This window comes from Centropristis striata, chromosome 6 (genome assembly GCF_030273125.1).
Source record: "Centropristis striata isolate RG_2023a ecotype Rhode Island chromosome 6, C.striata_1.0, whole genome shotgun sequence".
NCBI lineage: Eukaryota > Metazoa > Chordata > Actinopteri > Perciformes > Serranidae > Centropristis > Centropristis striata.
Genome location: NC_081522.1, coordinates 16,549,115 through 16,563,263, shown reverse-complemented (window position 1 = coordinate 16,563,263; position 14,149 = coordinate 16,549,115). Strand labels below are relative to the sequence as shown.

The following is a 14,149-nucleotide window of genomic DNA, read 5'->3' as shown; positions in this document are numbered from 1 at the left end:
TTTGAGAGGAGGATGTTGTTTTGGTGTTTGGATCAGTGTCCTCTCCCGCCAAAGCGACGACCAGAGGCCCCGTACAAAATAAACCTTCTTATCTTATATTTTTATGTCTGTTCACACATGCATTACCACACCCTGCAATACTTTCACTACCGTGGCCTTCCTAATTATCACCCAAACATGTAAAATCATGAATACATTTAAAGATTTTTTTAAAAAACCTGTTTGTGCATGAACAAAAATACCGAACAATAATCATTATCCAAACAATAACTCTTTAATTGCCACATGCCTGTGGCTCAGTAAGGGCAGGCCAGCTCCATCCTGCGGACAGTGTGTACCTCTGTGTGTTTTTATGGGTGGAGACTGAGGTCCTCCTCCAAAATATAACGTTAGTCAGACAGACAACACAAGTCAGCTTAACCACCAGCAGCTACATTATTGCAGGCCGTGAAACCTGAAAATTATTTTTTGCGCAGTTAGTTTAAAGTCCCGCACATACAGCGCGGTGCACCGGAGCAGTTCAATAACGTTACAAAACAAGGTAAGTGCTACATTAGTCAGCTAGTTTAGGGTTCAGTTTGTGTACCGAGAGTCAGCCATGAGAACTTCTGCAAAAAAAACACTAAAAGCGAGCCATATTACCCTTCAAACCAGCTTCAAAGCAAACGCCTTTGACTATTAGAATAGTCGGGGCAGATGTGACGAAAACATATAACAAATGTCGATCACTTGACAGTAAAAAGCCGTTAAAGTGATGTTTTGTGTTTCGGGTGACGTGTCTGGATGTCTCAGCTACAAGACTGTATAAATAACGTGAAGCTAACTAATTATGGCGACTAAAGGCAAAACAACCTCGCATTTAGGCTCGTTGCTCACACGTCCAATAAATTATTGCTTTTAAAGTGAGATGGCGGTCATTTTGACATGTTAAATTGTCCAATTACACGACAACTTTTAAGCAAGTACCCGTGTTTTCACTGCCTGTCGGTGAACGTTAGCTTACGTTGACGTAAACGTTGCCACGAAACAAACACTGTAGGTTAGCTAACGTTAACGCTACCCAGCACATATTTACATTGTAAACATTTAGCGAAATACTCCTAATAATATCTTTATTTGGACCCAGCAGGGGTATACACGGTACTAATGGTGTTTACCCATCAGTTAATTGTCACCAGAGCTGCCAAACACGCTCCTTTGTTCATCTTCAACTTAATAAACGCCATGACCGAATAACGCTTTGGTCTGAGCAGATTTCATAACTTCCTAACAAGGCTCCATTGACTCCTCATGAACAAAAATAACATTACAGAGAAGCAGATGACAAACAGCGGCCTGATATTTAATTAAAGCTGCCAGGAAAGCTTATTTGTTCAAGAATGTACAAACAGTCAAACCAATTAAATTAACAGCTACACCAGAAAATAATAATTTTGCTGACAGACTTCCTCAGACAAGCATCTCTGGGTAGGTTTTAGGTACTAATGCAGGGATGGGCAACTTAAATGCTGGAGGGGGCCACAATTTTTAATCGACACTACCACAGGGCCACATATAGGACCGTGCACTTAACCAGATATGATGAAACTGCAATTTTTAAATATGTTTACAGTGCAGTAACTTAACATATTTCATGCTCAAATGCATGTTTAACAGTATAAATAGGAATACAAAAGGTTTGAAGCAAATAAAAATTAACCACTTACTGTGATTTAATTATTTTTTTATTTTTTTTTTCGGTGCAAGAACAGCAGACCAACATTAATTGCAAGTTTTTTTGTGCATTTTTACACTGCATTTTCAAGATTTCATGCTCAAATGCATGTAGTTGTACTGAGGGCCACTTCAAGTGAGGCTGCGGGCCGTATGTGGCCCCCGGGCCTCCAGTTAACCATCCCTGTACGAATGCATTTCTTATTTATAACTAATTTAAGAGGGCCAAAATAATATTCTGTGTCTTGTTTTTGACCTATTTATTTATTTATTTTCTTCCCAATTTATATATATATATATATGAGTGTATATGTGTATGTACATCATTACAGGAACCTACGCTATTTCTTTATTTTTATTATTTGATTTCTAATTTACCTTATTGTTTATTCTAAATTTACATTACATTATGAGTTACTGGCTATAAAACATACATTTTTTCCGGAATGCTAGTATGAAGAGCATGATATGTTAACGAATGTAAAAGTCTAATAGTAATTCCTGCAATAGAGACTATATATATATATATATATATATATATATATATATATATATATTTCAGCTTAAAAAACAATAGTACATAAGCTGTTGTTATTGCATTAAAAAGAAGTGATAATATTTTACTGTCAATTATAATTGCATGTGTTTTTTTGCACAATATATAATTCTCAATTCTTTTGTAATACAGTAATGGCAGCTATAAGGAGAGATAAGTAATGTAATTATTTGTTACATCATCTCCACTTTGGAGATATGGAGTTAATTCTTTTAAAGTGTCAGTTTATGTCATTGTTTATTACTGTTTTCCAGAGTCCAGAAGACTACTTTAATATTACACTTACACAAATATTACTCCAGCATCAGTTGTTTCAGAGCTCTGTCATTGTCATGTTTGTTTTTTTTATTTTTTGTGCAGCTCTGTGGTAGACCGTGAACAGGTCTGCCTTGTTTTAGGATCAGCAGCACACCCAGCACAAGCTCAATTTATTTTCTTTACATGCTGTGTGCTTAACAGCCCCATTCCTAACTACTGACCTAAGTTAAGACTGTCTATACTGACTGCTTATACTGACATATAAAAGGTTTTGTTGATTTGTCATAAAGGCTTTTAATAACATATGGAGTGTGTAGCTTTGTCACGATGACATTGTGAAAGTTAGAGCTGCTTATAGGTTCACCTGGTAGAACAAGGAACAGGTGTGCAGTTATTTGCTGAAGACAAGTACAGGCATAAGTTGTTAACAGGGCTTACATCATAACAGAAATGACACAAGGGCGCTAGGAGGAAAAATATTACATGTAACAAAGACTCATTCGCTATAGCTCCCTACACTTTAAGTATCACAGTGTCTGTTGGTAATTGTGACATTATTTTCCCAGAGAGATGAGTCAGGCGGAGCAGGTGCCTGAGGACATGCCTGCATACCTCAATGATGAGCCAGTAGCTACAGGTAAGTTCAGTTAAAAAGGTCCTTTGGCAGCGACACGCTTCTATTTGACCCCAATGTGTTCAAAGGTTTTAGATCCTATTTCCAGTTGAATATACTTATATAATATTAAAATAAACCAAAAATATTTTTAGATAAAAATAAATTAGATCAACTCGGTTGCAATGTTAGTACGCATCCGCAATCTACTTAAAACTACCGAACATGTATTTAATATTTAAAAACATTTAGACTAAAAAATGTTTTATCAAATACATTGACGTGCACTGCCACAACCTACCCAAAAACTACTAAACATATATCCAACCTCTTGGTAAAATATATTCAACATATTCCAGTCAGTAACCAATAAGAAACAGACAAAAATATTACTGTGAAAAGGAATGCAGCACATTAATTGTTTTATCTCTTTTTTTCCCCAAAAAATCTAAATTGGAAAAAAAAAAATGTTGAACTAAAATTGGATTTCTCAGCCAGCGTTTGGTTAGTATTGCTATGCTACAGGAGCTGTCCTCTCTTTACTAAATACATTTTAATTGAAAGTATTCTACTCTTTTGCAGATTACAGTTTTTACACATGATGGCTGTTTTTATATTTGAATAATTGAAAGTGTAATTGCTTCTGTATGTACGTAAGGGTAGCACTATGTAATACTGCTTAATTTCAGCTACCTTTGTAATTCAAATCGAATTAAACCGAAAAGACTTAACATTATATTAATATTTACACATATCATATGTTTGAACATTAATTATATTACCTGGTAAAATGATATTCTGCAGATTAAAAAATCAGAAAACAATGTTTTGCTTAATAAAGTTTTTCACTAATGATGATAATATATAAAATCAATATTCATAGTGTGGGGGAGTCTATGTATAAATCATGGATGGGAGACCCTAATATGAAAGGATACTCATGGTTAACAGTTTGATATCCAGTTACAGCTTTTACAATATTCAACATCTGCATTCACTAGAGGCAGCAACACAAGATTAAAATGTTTTTTTTAATTATTTTTTTGTTAGGATAATTTTTCTAAGTTCTTGTTGTTGTACTACCAATTTTGGCCTCAAGAGGCTTAAGTGCATGTAGTTGTACTGACACATGTTCTAGATGGGACGAAGAACATTATGTTTTTTTCCAGTTGAGTTTAATTTCTCCTTGCATAAGTTACATTGAATGTGTTAGCAAGTTATGTAACATTACTATCTTTCTGCTACATTTAAACTTACCTTGAAAACAACATGAATGTTTCAGTCATTAGGAAAGTGATGTAGTGATGCACTTTCATGGCTGGAATGAGTATAACAACAATAAACACAAAAATATTCGGTAACACTTTCTATGAAGACTACATCTATAGTGCATTATGAGCGCATTCATAGTGAATTATAATGCTCATTATAATCAATCATAATGCATTATGACTGCATTCATAAACACATATAAAGCTTCATGATGCACTATATCAACAGTTATAAATATAGCTTATAATGACTTATAAATCCAAGTGTCTTATGAGTGCTCTTGACTGGTTATAAACTACAGGCTGACTGATGAGGCTTATAATACATTACAACTACTCATACCCCTCTATACACACACCTCAACAATCAATTGTTATAAGGACTCATAGGATGCCATAAGTATCAGTATCAGTACCAGATGGTTGATTAAGACTGTTTTAATTGATTGACTATTGAAATAAAGCTTGAAAAATGTACTGTCTTTCTCTTTTTTTTTTGTTTTATTCCTTAAACTGTTATTAAATCCCAAAACCAAAGTTTTCATATGTAAACCCTTATATCTACGTATTAAGTAGTGTTGGTGATTGATTGAGCTCGAAATCTGTGAATCTTAAAAATATACATTTTGTGGACAAAATATGCACATGGATTGCCCCCTACAGGTTGAAACTGAGCTTTACCGTTACATTCCTAATCTTAGTGTAATTCTCTATATTTGGTATCTGACGAAATGACTTATGATGCAGCATAGCTTCTTTTAAATGCATGAAAATGTGTTACACTTTACTTAACGCCAACAATGAAACATCATGATTAGCTATACTGCATTATAGATGCGTCTATATGAACCTCACTTTACTTAAAGCATACATTGATCATTTATTTATACTTATGGCATCCTATGAGTCCTTATAACAATTGATTGTTGAGGTGTGTGTATAGAGGGGTATGAGTAGTTGTAATGTATTATAAGCCTCATCAGTCAGCCTGTAGTTTATAACCAGTCAAGAGCACTCATAAGACACTTGGATTCATAGGTCATTATAAGCTATATTTATAACTGTTGATATAGTGCATCATGAAGCTTTATATGTGTTTATGAGTGCAGTCATAATGCATTATGATTGATTATAATGAGCATTATAATTCACTATGAATGCGCTCATAATGCACTATAGATGTAGTCTTCATAGAAAGTGTTACCAAATATTCTGATTGACTCTTACTCTTTGTTGTTGTTGGGCAGTGACATATTGAATGTTAAAATGTTGCTGTTGTTGTTTAAACCAGATGAAGACAACAACAAGGACCACCCACAGGTGCAGCCGGGTATGTTCGGCAGATTGGCAGGGGGCTTGTACGGCGCCACCAAGGGCGCTATAGGAGCAACGGTGGGCAGTGTGACCTGGATAGGAGGAAAGAGTCTGGACCTCACCAAGACCACCGTCAGCTCTGTAGCCGCTCTGCCTGGGATGGGCGTGGGGCTGGTTAAAGGAGGAGTGTACGCTGTAGCTGGAGGAGTGACTGCTGTCGGCTCTGCAGTGGTCAGCAAAGTTCCCATAGGAGGAAGCAAAAAGAAGGACAAGTCTGACTGATGAGCAGAGGAGGAGAGGGAACACACACAGCTGAGGTGTTACAGCCCGCATTGTGTTGTTGCCTGTGTTAGCATTCATGAGCAGGAAAAGAGCAACAGAGGACTCAAAGTATAGTGTACACATTTTGGTGAGGGTTTTTTGTTTTTTTTCCTTAGTTTCTGTTTTTTTAATGTGATTGTTGGTAAACCCACGTGCATATACTTATGTGACTCAGACCCACAAAGCAAGAGCTGACAAAGACTCTCCTGCTCTTTTGTTAAAGGAAACACACTATTATCACCAGTGCCTGAAATTGTTCAAATAAAATGTCCATGTTTCATTTTTGATAATAAGCGACAACACTGTTTTCACTGCAAACTCTTATATTCACCACATAAGTTAAAGTCCCCCTCTAGACATGTTTTAAAATACAAGCACATTTGTTGTTTGTCCTTCATTGTGGATCTGGCCTCCAACCAGCCCTGCTTGAGCTAGGTTGACCGATGACAGAGCAGTGCAAGCCGGCCGTGTCTCAAGATCTGCAACAGTAGTATTCTCCATTTGAGGAAAAATCAGAGAGATTCAGCCATGTATGTTGTATCCCCCAGACTCGAATGAGAAGTGTGCCGTGCACTGAATGTGTCAACTAGCGGACGTGTCAGAGTGGTAAGTGTAGTTAGCATATTTTAGCTTGGTAGCTTGTAACTGGCAGTGGATGAAACAGCATTAGTGGTTATGAAACATAGAATCATTTTTTCTGTGGTGTGACAGTGTGTTTTCACTCTCAGTACTGTTAAATTAACTATGCTGGAGGGTTCAGGCTTCTTTTCTGGTTTTTGATTAGTTTTCAAAGTTGTGATGTGGCTAATTTAGTTTGCCAGGTTTATGTACAAACATCTACACATTAGGTACAGTAAAAGGTCAAGGTCAATATAATTAAAACACATTTCTGAGCAAAGGGGGACTTTTAAGTCAGTACCAGAGGAGAAAAACTCAGAGTGTAAAGGCACTTAAATTACACTTGCAGGACAATCATTGAGTACTGATGATCTATATCTGACAAACACATGGATCAGAAAATATGTACAGCGTGATTAAAATACCCTCCTGTAGGGCTGTACTAAGAGGTTTGAAGCTTCATTCATAATGTTAAGATTTGAACTCTAGTTCAACATTTTTCTCATTATTTTTAAACCTTGTATTTAAGCACAATTGCAGATAAAGACTGGGCTGCTGACACCAGTGTATCACTTTATTAAAATTGAGGGTTTTGTCAAAGGAGTTTTTATTTTATTTAGGGTGATGATGTGATAAAGTATGTTGACAGACATTTCAAAACCTCTAGAAGCTTCAAATGTTAAATGTGAGGGGGGAAATTACATTCTGTACAGCCCTACATTTCTGTTCACTTAATTGCATTTGTTCAGCTTGCACAAATCTGATATGAAAAGCAGCCAACAGTCCAGGTTAATACCTAAACCTCGTGCTGGCTGCAGACTGGTGATGTTTCACTGGTGAATTTTTCTGATAATTTTATTTTTTCCTCTGAATTCACCCTTTGGTTGTTCTGTTCTCAACTCAGTGGAAGGCAACTCATACTTTTGATACAGAATCTGGTTTATTACAATAAATATTGTGCCACAGTAAAAAATAGAGTATTTTGATTGCAATTAACTTTATTTCCAGTTGTAGTGTTAATTGATTCACTATGACTCAATGAATAACATTTTGTACATGACACTTTTTTGATGTATTTTGAAACCTACTGTGACATGTCACTTTATGTCAAATCAAAGTATGTTAGCATCTCTCCTTTGGACCCAAAAGCTTCATAATGGCATGAATAACTCCTACTGTATCAAAGCAATAGTTCTCAGCCGAACGTTTCCCTAACACTCCTTCATATTGTTTAGCATCACTGTGTTTACTGCTGTAGGAATCGGATGGCTGGATTTCTTGACTTTACGTTCTGAATTTCAAGTGTCAACTACATTTTTAAGCTGACAAACCTGTAGTAGTACATTTAATTAAAAAAGAAAAAACGCCTTTTTGTAAATCTACCTTTAACTATAAAATGCCATTCAAATCTTGTATGATGCACAACAAAACTTTCAAAGCTCATAATGTTTTATCAGTGTTGCAGAATGTTTGGAAGTTTGCTGAACAGTGGGGATTTATTACAACATGGCAATATTATATTGAAATGTGTTTAAATAAAATAAATGCTGACATTTGTGTATGTGTTGTCTTGGGGTGACAATAATTCTTAGAAAACATTTAGTACATATACAATATTATTTTTTTAACCCTTTGTCTCAAAACAGACATTCAAATGCTTGAGCAAATAAAAGCTCTAGATTTGTATTTATTTTTTATTTTTACGGAATAACTTTATTGTTCTTTGTTGCTTTCATTAAATTGTTTTTTATTGCAGTTTTAGTGTGGGTGCTCTATCCTCAAGGGGTTTTATTAATAATTTAATGTCTGTATGACCAAGGTGACAGGTGTTTTTCTGGTAAGATAACATGATTTTTACATTGTCTTACCACGAAAAGTGATGTTTTGGTAATTTCACAGACCTAATTCTGAGATCACATCAAGAAAAGTAGGAAAATGGAATAGCTATTTATTACTTGCAGTAAAAACAACAGTTAATTGTATATTGTTTTATTTTAAAGGAAGCATAACTTAAACAATACTGCCAATTGTTCCTGTTTGTTAGAAAATCACCTATAATTATCATATTTTATACTATATTCTTTAAAAAATAATCAGAACATATTGACAGCACTCAAAGCCAATGTGTTTAATACAAATGTGATTACAATGCCTCAAGGATCCATTGCATTCTTCTGCAGCACACTTGACTGTTAAGTCTTTGTCATTTTTATTTCCACCACTAATTACTAAATCTAACTAAAGTTAATGTTCTGATTCATTTAGAAAATGTTTTCAGAACAAATGTTGAGCTCAACACTGCTGTTTACTCCCCAGGAGCGTTCATGGTCACTGGTCCAGTAGAAACCACAACCATTGGCTCCTTCCTCTGCTCCACAGCCTTGACATCTCTCTCTGCAGACAGACAAACAAACGTTGTCAGATTGAAGCTCATATTCCTTCTGAATTCTGCAGATTATAAATTTATCTCTTACTCTTTCTGTAGCATGATGGTTCACAGTTGGCACCTGGTTTAGCATCGCACACAGCTGTGCTGCAGTGAATGTACACCTGAACAAAGAAAACAGTGTTGGCAGAGCAATACAAAAATATTCTGTTGCAGGAGTTCGTCATCAGTGGATTTCATCATTACCTGTTGCCTCAGGGGGTCCATTGAATTGGTGTCCACAAAGGTGAACATTTTGAAGATGAAACGCCTGTAATGACTTGGGAAGTCCACACCAGAGGAGGGACCGACTGGAACCAGTGAGGACAAGTAGCGATCATCCCTGTATGGACACCTGAAAGGAAAATTATAACAAGGCCATGACCCTCAAATTAAATTCCAAAAGGAAGTCATGGTCACTGCAGTCTGGTAATACATCAACATGGCAGACATTATCAGCTGACATTAACTTGTGAGCAATATTTGTTTTGGCACACAGCCAAAAAGTAATTGTAGTACTGAAATGTCAAATAAGTATTTGAGGTAATTTAAGGGCATTGTCTCCTTTATATAGTTTGTAAACCAGAGAGCAATAACAAGTTTATTTTTCAGCTTTAAAATGTCCAAATTGAAATGTGTTTTTCTTTAAAAAACACACAAACAATTTAAAAAAAACAAACAAAATACCTTCAAAACTCTGTAAGTCCTGATCAGTCTCTGGTTTTCATAAGAATATAATTTGTTTTCCCGATGAGCAAACCATCTTACAGAAATGTAAAACAAGCTGTAAATGAATACTTTAGTTACCCGTTTGTCAGAATGTCCCACTGTGGCAGACTATGAGGGTTGGGGCTTGTTGTTGTCCAACAGCGACCAAGAGTAAGGACAAGGAGGGGATCTGTCTTTTCCAGAAGTTGAACCTCCACATAAACAGGGTCTCTCAGTACTTTGGTCACAGGATAGTCTCCCTCCGTGTAGAAAGAGCTATAGGCCGCATCCACTGTGAGAGCAGAGACCAGTTAGTATGACTGCTAATTTTACTGAGTGAATTACAAACACAAAACACTACAAGTCTGACATGAACTCACCTTCATTACAACCCTTTGTATTACATTGTCCGTTAGCCAACCTCAGGTGTACTGTGATGGGTCCCAGAGCAGCAACTGGTAGAGGAGGATCTTGTATTGGTACTTCTACAACCAACGTTTCAACAGAGGTGCCGATGTACCTACACTGGAAGAGCAATCTGAAAAGAGAAAACTGGCATTATGTGGCGTGATCAAGTCTTTTATTTTGACACTGTAAATGCTTGTTTGAAAGGATCACCTACTGATAGTGGCTATCCCTGGTAATGGCTCCACGAGACCCAACTGCCACTTCAAATGAGGAAGACATCCTGTTCTCATAGATTATAACACCAGGCTCCTCCTACAATAAGTACAAAAGAATGCAGACACATGCTTAAGCCCTTTATGTTGCCTTCAATGGGTGAGAAGGAAAGCAAATAAAGGTCTTACCATAACAACAGTGCCACATGAAGAAACAGGAAATTGGTAGATAGCAAACTCTGAGTTAGAGTCAACATGAGTACAGCCTTGACCTTGTCCCAAAAGTGAGATTGACTCAAGGTCAATGTTGGGCAGAGTGGCATCTTTGGCCACTACAACGATGAAGTGGGCATCCTTGGTGCACTGGACAGTCACTGGTGGCACAAAAACAGGCATTGATCAATAAAAAAACAAGATGTACAGCACCTTTTTTTGCATTTTTTGCAAAACTCACCTGCTTTTCCAAAATAGCACTGTCGGCCATCAAAGCAGCAGTTTATGGCTTCGCATCCAGCCGCAGAGATATCAGCAACTCCACATGGGACTCTCACGCTTGCTGCCACTTCACAATTCTGGACAGTAGGCTGCTGTGCTGTACTTACTTTGGAAATGTAAGATTTCTGTGGTATCATTGGTGAATCATGGAATAATTGAGGATAGTTTTGACCTTGTGGTTGTTGTGGTTGCTGTGGTTGATATGTCTGCTTTGGTTGTTGCGGTTGCTGTGGTTGATATGTCTGCTTCGGTTGCTGTGGTTGCTGTGGTTGATATGTCTGCTTTGGTTGTTGCGGTTGCTGTGGTTGATATGTCTGCTTCGGCTGCTGCGGTTGCTGTGGTTGATATGTCTGCTGCGGTTGCTGTGGTTGATATGTCTGCTTCTGTTGCTGTGGTTGCTGCGGTTGCTGCGGTTGATATGTCTGCTTTGGTTGCTGCGGTTGCTGTGGTTGATATGTCTGCTTCGGTTGCTGCGGTTGCTGTGGTTGATATGTCTGCTGCGGTTGCTGTGGTTGATATGTCTGCTTCTGTTGCTGTGGTTGCTGTGGTTGCTGCGGTTGCTGCGGTTGATATGTCTGCTTTGGTTGCTGCGGTTGCTGTGGTTGATATGTCTGCTGCGGTTGCTGTGGTTGATATGTCTGCTTCTGTTGCTGTGGTTGCTGTGGTTGCTGCGGTTGCTGCGGTTGATATGTCTGCTTTGGTTGCTGTGGTTGCTGCGGTTGATATGTCTGCTTTGGTTGCTGTGGTTGCTGCGGTTGATATGTCTGCTTTGGTTGCTGTGGTTGTTGCGGTTGATATGTCTGCTGCGGTTGCTGTGGTTGAGGAACCTGATGTGTCTGCTTTTGCCCCTTAGCAAACTGCGCTTCTGTCCCAACTAAGCACCCTAGCAGTGCTAGCACCACCAAAGAGGTTACCTTCCAGCCCGTTTCCATGGTTTAACAGCAGTTTAACCTGGACAACCCCAAAGCACATAACTTGTGCTGCCACATTTATATGTGACTAGACTGGATGTTATATAAACCCCACCTCTGAGGACAAATAACCACCAATGACAACTTTCTTACTTTTTAATAGCCACTTAAAAGCTTTAGGAGTGTATTATATAATGTTTTTTTATACTATTCAGGTGGTTGATTGGATAAGTCAACTTCACAAGCTCAGTTGTATGGGTGGGGCAAAGGGGATCAAACACGTGTCCTATTAGGTCAGGAGACTGGGGTGGCTGACAGTTTGACATTAAAGTGTTTATTGATTTGGGTCATGGAAACCTTTTCTTTAAGGGTCTTTGTGTCCTCAAGCTTTATTTGTCACCAAATGTTTATTTTGTTAGTGCACAATGGCAAACATATTGATCTTTTCTGATTCTGTGACAAAGTTTGCCATAATACGTGCTACAGCCCAACTCAGATCTGTTACTATGTTTGACTTGCTGTTGCATAGATTATTATAAACATAATCACTCACATTATTTAGTTTTAACATTTATTTAGCATTTAGTTAGTGCACTAAACAGAGAACTTTAAATCCATTGCAAGACATGCTGCAAAGGTTCATGCAAGACAAAATATATTTGTAAGACTAGGAAGACTTTTCTCTATCTGACTTTAAACAGAATTACATAATTATTGTAAATCAGGAGGTCACAGATGAAAAAGGTAAAGGTCTTTCATTATCTATTGATACAAACTGGCAATTGTACAATGGCATACGATTATTTTTACTATGGTGTTTTGCTGTGTAAATACTTCAAAATATACTTCAAAATACTACAAAATAATGTGGAAAATTCTAAACATGCAATTTGGATGAAGTAATGGTGACGACTGTAGGTTGGTAAGAAAAGATAAACATAAACATACTGTTTAATCCGTTCATTACGCTTTATTATAATTTAATTTGTTTTTCTTTTGGTGAAGCCAGGGAAAAGACAAACATTTTTTTTTTCCTTTGTGGATTGCAATCTGGCAGGATGATGCCGGATAAGCAGTTGCTAACCAAGCTAGGTGTTTACAAAGCTAGTTGGTTACCATGTTAAATACCAGCAACAGAGAAAGCTAATAGCCCAGTTATACATCTTTGACAACAAACAAAATCATGTGTTAGATTTGAACTTTTTTTTTTAGATATGATTCAGTTTGTCTTGACTCTATTGCTTGTTATCAATCCAGCCAACTAACTTCACCTTAGCAAGGTAATGTTACTGCATATTCAGTAGTTACCAACAAATAATGTCTGCTTGCAAGCTAATGAAGCACAAAACTACAAATGATATTTGATAAGATAATAACCTAACCGAATAAAATGTTCCCAAAAACCTATCAACTACTTCTGTGAAGCCATGTTGGGCCATTGTTGTATTACTGTTCAGACAACACTGCTTCTCTTGGGAGTTTGAATGACTTGGTTCTCCGCTTTTATGTCCTATGTTGCAGTGAGGTGCAATAGGAATGAGTTCTGAAGTGAGCATTTTAGTGCCCTGGGGTCTATCCTCTCAAACTCAATGAGGATTTTGAATGGGTTGGTGGGTAGATGCCTGAAATATGGTCTGTGGTTGACACAAACTTAAGAGATGTTCGTGTTTGTTGTAAGACATAAAATATATTAGTAAATACCCCCACTTGCGAATTTTAAAGTTTTTTACGTGTCCTTAAAAAGGTGGTTGCTTACAAGTGGCTAATGAGACAAATGGCTAAATGTCATTATGCCGGACATGGGCAGGAACTCTCTTTTTCAGTGCTCTTGCAAACTCTTGGAGATTGTAGATTATAGAGATGTGCGGATCGATACTGAAATATCGATACTTCCGATACCAGATCTGTGTGCTCTAAAATCGATTCTCTAATAAAAATATTGATACTTTTGATACTTCAGTCATTTGTGGTAATGTATATCATTAACAGGAATACGGTGGAAAGTAACTAAACTATTCAGATCTTGTCTAAATGACACGCTGCTGGTAGGAACTACTTTTTCTTCCTCCTGGGTAAGAGCCTAATACGTAAGCGCAGTGGCACGGTGCTGCTGACTCGTCTCTCACTCAGTGTGTGTGTGTGTAATTTAGTGGCAGACCGGAAAAGAAGCTATATTGTGAGTGAGGCTGCTACCTCAGTATACTTCTGAATTTAGAATAAATAGCTAAAGTGACTCTGATATCTTGTATTCTTAAGCCATTTGAAATACACTTTTTTTTTTAGATTTACCAGGCACATTAGGTGTATTTGCACAAAGTATCAGTAT

At 37.2% G+C, this 14,149-nt stretch overlaps 1 protein-coding gene and 1 pseudogene across 1 annotated transcript; one reads left to right on the top strand and one right to left on the bottom strand.

The window, feature by feature from the left end:
* Positions 1-121: 121 nt before the first annotated feature.
* On the top strand, positions 122-8,223 carry tmem263 (transmembrane protein 263). The gene is made up of 3 exons (XM_059334553.1): positions 122-541; positions 3,094-3,164; positions 5,703-8,223. The coding sequence occupies exons 2-3, from the start codon at positions 3,098-3,100 to the stop codon at positions 6,005-6,007; spliced, it is 372 nt and encodes a 123-aa protein (XP_059190536.1). The 5' UTR covers positions 122-541; positions 3,094-3,097; the 3' UTR covers positions 6,008-8,223.
* Positions 8,224-8,853: 630 nt separating this feature from the next.
* LOC131973019 (zona pellucida sperm-binding protein 4-like) lies at positions 8,854-11,844 on the bottom strand (annotated as a pseudogene).
* Between the last annotated feature and the right edge of the window lie 2,305 nt (positions 11,845-14,149).

Excerpts from the sequence above, each read along its gene's own strand:
- tmem263 (XM_059334553.1), top strand. The coding sequence starts at position 3,098 with ATGAGTCAGGCGGAGCAGGTGCCTGAGGACATGCCTGCATACCTCAAT. Across the intron at positions 3,165-5,702 it reads TGATGAGCCAGTAGCTACAG|ATGAAGACAACAACAAGGAC; the intron begins GTAAGTTCAGTT and ends TGTTTAAACCAG.